At 35.8% G+C, this 6,026-nt stretch overlaps 1 protein-coding gene across 1 annotated transcript in view; it reads right to left on the bottom strand.

Moving 5' to 3' along the window:
* LOC101313451 (probable S-acyltransferase At5g04270-like) overlaps positions 1 to 3,904 on the bottom strand; it is a 4,681-nt gene extending 777 nt beyond the window's left edge. Inside the window, exons 1-6 of the mRNA XM_004307315.1 lie at positions 3,444 to 3,904; positions 2,173 to 2,265; positions 1,966 to 2,067; positions 1,810 to 1,881; positions 1,519 to 1,617; positions 1,334 to 1,429 (exon numbers count right to left, since the gene is read on the bottom strand). Coding sequence (XP_004307363.1) covers positions 1,334 to 1,429; positions 1,519 to 1,617; positions 1,810 to 1,881; positions 1,966 to 2,067; positions 2,173 to 2,265; positions 3,444 to 3,716 — 735 coding nt within the window. The 5' untranslated portion in view covers positions 3,717 to 3,904. The remainder of the gene's footprint in view (positions 1 to 1,333; positions 1,430 to 1,518; positions 1,618 to 1,809; positions 1,882 to 1,965; positions 2,068 to 2,172; positions 2,266 to 3,443) is intronic.
* Between the last annotated feature and the right edge of the window lie 2,122 nt (positions 3,905 to 6,026).

The raw sequence follows: 6,026 nt of genomic DNA, 5'->3' as shown, positions 1-6,026 counted from the left end.
TATATACAGTCCTTATCCAGAGCGAAGCTTCGCTTTTCGCTCTGGATTTAAAGTGCGAAGCTGCTTTCTTAGCCATTGGATCAATTTACTTAAATCTAATGGACAATAACTAATCTCTCCTAGTTAGGGTAAAAAACATGTTAACTATTAAGAAAAGGAAAAAAAAAACAAGTAAATTTGCTCTTTTCGTTTCTGTTCCTGTCTACAAGAAAAATATGAATTGGGACAACACGTAATCAAGTAAATTGCTTAATCTGGGTGATACAAGAGAAAGTGTTTGACTTTATATTTTGATCTTTGTTCTTCTCAATTTGACCTTTCTTGAATTCAAGATCACATATAAATCTATAATCTATAAATTAGAAGATCAAAGGAACGTGAGCGTGAGAGAAGATGGAGCACAGAGAAGATGGAGCACAGAGAAAAAGGAGAAGAAGAAGATCTGGTTGATACAAGAGAAAGCTTTTGGCTTTATAATTTATATATTGATCTTCAATTCATTCAATTATGCACTTGTTCTCAATTTTACCTTAGAAGATCAGACGGGAACGTGAGCGTTAGAGAAGATGGAGCACAGAAAGAAGAAGAAGAAGAGGACGAGATGAGAAACCCTAGTTAGGAGATAATCCCTTGATTCTTTTGCAATTAAAAAAAGAATTAATGTTTCTCTCAATTTCTACATTTTTATTTTTATTTTTCCTTTTCTTAATAGTTAACATTGTTTTTTACCCTAGTTAAGAGAGATTAGTTATTGTCCATTAGATTTAAGTAAATTGATCCAATGGCTAAGAAAGGAGCTTCGCACTTTAATTTCAGAGCGAAGCTTCGCTGTGGATAGGAACTGTATATATATTTATATATACAGGGCCCTTCCACTAAGGGATCCCTTATCATGACTTATATGAGGGATTGAGCATTAGCCCAACTTTTTGATCACTTATCAACATCTCCACCATTCAACCTCTAGGTATATATGAGTAGATCATTTCTGGAAATTTTCAGCCAAATTGGTGATCTTTAAGGCTTCGAACTAGCAAATGGACGGTTCAAATCTGTCAATCCTAAACCGTTCATGAAAATTGCAGTTTTGAGCACCTTAACGATCATCAATTTGGATGAAATTTTGCTGAAGTGATCTACATATTAGGACCTAAAAACTGAATGGTTAAGATTGAAAAATGTGATCGAAAAGTTAGTCTAATGCTCAATCCCTCGTATAAGTCATAATAAGGGATCCCTTAGTGGAAGGGCCCTGTTTATATATATATATATATATATATATATATATATATATTATATATATATATAGAGAGAGAGAGAGAGAGAGAGAGACCGAAGTAATGTTTTTGTAGACACTTAGGTTGTATGGATGTTTGTAGCTCTGCCCAGATTTCCTAGCCAGCCATTCAGTTCGAATTGCTTCGTAATACTGGTAAAACATCCACGTCAGGCTATATGTATCAAATAAGTACTCCAAAATAATAGTTCCACTTCCAATTTCAAGATGTCACACTTTACCTCTATAGTTGTCATATTACGGATGATGAGGTACACATGCCATCCTAGAAGAGTTCCAAGCGTTAAGGTCAAGGCAGCCATCGTTACTGCACACGTAACCTAAAAGAATAACAGAAGCTCAAAATCTGTAATGTCCCATGAATATCCAAAACAAGTAATATATTAAGATAAGTGGTGAGGCGACAAAGGGGTTTTAGTTCATGTAATTCAGATGTGCACTGTAAATTCAGTAAAAAACCAAACTTTTAGCACAGTTGACCAAAACCAGCAAAAATTGAATGACCAACTCACATAAAAGACTTTGAGGCTCCCACTTCCACCGAAATCCCAGTCCTTTTGGAAAGCACAAGTTATAACGATGGTCTAAACATGTCAGAAGCTTCTGTTAGAATTTTAGACTCCTTATTATCGTATCAACATGCAAAAGGAAGACCAAATTAAACATACTGTAGAATACAAGCTTCCCATTGTTGTATAGAAGACTAGTGTAAAGAAGGCCTTGTAGTTCCAATAACCAACACAGTTATTGACCCACAGACAGTGATGATCCTGCACCCAATTTTGACAGGAAAAAGAGTGAACAAATAATAATAGTCATGGGAAAAACTAAGAATTGTGAGTAGGATGACAAGGAAATAAAACAATTCAACCTACCATTCTTAAAACACACCTTCTGCAGACCCGGCAATGATGAGCCCTAGGAGGCTTGTATGTTGAACACTTGTCACAACGCCTTGATTGTATAACCTATCAGAAATCAAGATCCAACATATCAAAACTAACTACATGGCATTATTACTGATGCATGATTAGATTTACAACAACAGGTACCCTAAAGCCTGAAGTACTTGCTTCTCAGTAAATGCATACCAACATGTTCACTAGACAGAAAGCATTCCAGTACTGATATAGCTATTGTTTCAACATTTTTATTCATAAAGACAGAAATATTTTATGTCAATACAGCTTTTGAGGATTCTGTAATTCTATCCCAAGCCCCAGGTGCAGAGTGTAAGGCAGTTGGGGAGTTCCCGACCATGCTGACTCGTCCTTATAACTTATAACATCTTAAAGTGATCCTCAAACAACCAGCATATAGAACGTTTTAAGAAATCCTTAACCAAAACAATATTCACACCACTTTCTCCCTCTCCTTCGCTCCTAACTTGTATAAAGCCTCAAACCATAACTATTTGTTCAGCAGCACATAATTCCTCACCCAATTAAATTTCTAGCCTTTACCAACCAACCTCAAAAACAACACTTTTTACTACTACTCATGTTTATTGTCCATGCTCCAAACATTGGAATGATACAATTAAATTTCATGTCAAGAATCACCTAATCTTTAAACATCTCCATGTATCACTCTCAATTGCACCAACTAATAACCTCCTCATATCCCTCAATGAAATAGCAGCACATAAATAACTCAAGTTTCACTCCTCAGATCAAGCAAGCAACAATTCCATAACCCCGATATATTTCTAACAGTATTTCATCGTAAACTCCATAAATCAATCCAGGAACAGGACTAACAGATAATGCAGTGACACCAAATACTAATCTAGCTTTGCTAACACTCCAAAATCTTATTCGTTCACCTCAAGACTCTTAATTTACATTGTTTCTAACTTCACACTATCAAATTCACTCAAAACATTATAGGGTAATGAATTCAATTGCTTAATTGTTTCAATTCTGAAGGTTCACAATCCAATTCCTTCTCCTACATTTTACCAACAACCAAACTAAGCGTCAGCTACAAAAGATCACCTAAATCATTCACCAAACAATACTCATCAAACATTCAAATCCATACACTCAACTGAATCACACACCATTCTATCCAAATGCAAAACAGAAAGCAATAGAATCAAAACAAAGAACCCAACTTTTTACACAAGTTTCATTAAAAAGCTTACATTTGTCTTGGCCTCCTGATCAGACACTCCACTGTCTTCAACATCAGGGACATATGAAGCTGTGGCGTAACCTGGGTCGATCAGAACACACGAAGAGAAAGAGAAGAGACACAGAGAAGCCAGGACAGTGAAGATCAGAGCGTTCAAAGAACCAGCAGAGCTCTGCAACCCAACCCAATCTTCGATGAAAATGAAGACCGTGATGTAACAGACAAAACCCGTCAACAGAAGAACAGCAAAGATAGGGATCGATAAGAATCTTTGCCACTTCATCTTGGGTTTGAGAAAAGAGAGACAGAATTTCTGCTTCTTTAGAAGTGGGGAGGTCAATTTCCCGGCAACTCTCTTTTCTTATGTTCCGGGGTTTCTTATACCTTCTCTAGCAGGGATCCGAATGGAAAGCTTGGTATCCTAAATATTCGATAAATCCAATTGCTAGAAGTTGCAATATTGTTCTGCCGATTGGTAAAGTGTGTTTTTGAAACAATAACTTTATGGAAAAAATTAACGATTACAATGGTTCAAAATGATATTTTTTATCATGACGTGAGCATTTAGAAACCAAATATTGCTCTCACAACCAAATATTGCTCTCACAAGAAGTGTGAACATGGTAAAGTGTGTTTGGTTCCATACAACTCAGGACATTGTACAAATGAGCTTCCTTCTCCTACTTGATATTGTAATTAATTTTTTGTGTAATAATCAAATAATGTACTTGATCTTAATTATCCTGCCGTCGATTCATATTGGTGCAACTGCACGATTTGTGCCCTTAATCTATTCACATGTTTTAACACGAAAGTAATAACAACTTAACGAATTTTTCTTGCTAGTTATTAGACGCACAATAAATTCGGACCGGCGATCTTCAATATCTGAGAGTGATCTTACCTCAACCAATTTAGAGTCAAGCTATATGGCCTGCGTCAACCATATGGCCACACATAGGTCCCAAATGCCATCATGATCACTTTGGCATATATATGTGCAGCTACCGTACCCTAGCTAGATTCATAATGTAGAGCAAAAACTATACAGCTAGCTAGAACTAATTACGCTATACATAATACAAGGTTAGCTATAACTTGAAATCTGACGTTAAATTGTAGTACTGCTGACGTCGGTAAATAATGCTGTCATCACTTGCTACTACACTTTGTGGACTCATAGAAGAACAGTACAACTCCAATGTACGTTAGCATCAACCGAACTTGATTATCATCTATCATGCGACATTCACAGTTTCACTCTTTCACACACAAACGATTAAATTTGTAATTTCAAATGTAATTCTTGAACATTTAAATCAAAACACAGAGATTCATGACAAAGTTTGAGGAGTCCGAAAATAATTTCACAGAATATTTATACTATAATATATTGACGCATCGGAGAAAACTGAAATATATATGATAAACTTTGGTAAAAAAAAAAAATTAAGGTATTTATTAGATTTGAGCTATAGAAGTTTTATAGTTTCCATCATTAACTCCAAACCCTAGCTGGAAATTGCAAATATATGATGTATCTATATTTTTTTTTTTGTGTGGAAATGATCGATCATACAAGTTATATATGCTTTTTAGGCTGTAATAGCGCCCCTTGTTTGTGTAGGTGATCGATCGAGGAGGGAAGGACACTCTATGTCGGCCAAGGGAATCAATCGTACACTTCAAAAATCGATCATGCTGTGCTGCAATCTTCATGGGGACCATGACCAATGACCCATATGCATCAATACATCTTCCTTTGTTTCCTCTTCTGTACTGTTAACTTACTCCTGGTTCTGGAGTGAAAATTATTGAAGACAAATGCATGGTTAGAACCAAAGAAGTGGTACGTACAAATCTTTAGTCCCATATAGCATGTGATACGGCTAAAGAGTTTCTTTTCCGGGGGACCATTGATCATCTTGGTATCAGACTCATAACGAGTTCAGATCCTCTTCTGTGATATGTATATATGGATCCAAGTTTTTAGTGTTCAGTTTAGTTTACTCAAACACTTAAACCCTTGATCGATCCCAAAATTGCTGTGATTTAAAACATACTCAGAAACACATACAAGAAGCAGAGTAGCAGACAGTTTACCGAGGCATATACAGTAGTACTGCTGCCATTGCAGAATGCAGAAAATTCAGAGGAAAACATTATTAAAGTTGAAGCTAGCTAGACTCAGTCGTTGAGATACCTGAGGCTGCATGCATGCACCGAGTTATAAGATTTCCTTAAACTTTTGATGACCCTTGTTTCTGGTGTATATAACTATACATATTCATTATATCATGAAACTCAAACAAAATTGGTGTGCATGGTTTCCATTCATGAAACCTGAAGGAAAACGATGAACAAACTTTACTGGATGTTTTATGTGAATTTATCAATGAACTGATATGAAATATTGAATATACCATGATTACCATCACAGAGGCCATTTCATGAACACAGTACGATTTCCTATAATTATTGGTGGTCTCAACTTGGAATAGACATCACAAATTATTTTGGTCCACCAAGAGCCAGAACCTTTTTGCACTTCAACATATATGTATATGTAGTTATGTACATGGTAGCTAGATTT

The sequence above is a fragment of the Fragaria vesca genome, linkage group LG7 (genome assembly GCF_000184155.1).
Source record: "Fragaria vesca subsp. vesca linkage group LG7, FraVesHawaii_1.0, whole genome shotgun sequence".
NCBI lineage: Eukaryota > Viridiplantae > Streptophyta > Magnoliopsida > Rosales > Rosaceae > Fragaria > Fragaria vesca.
This window is presented reverse-complemented; position numbering and strand designations above follow the sequence as displayed.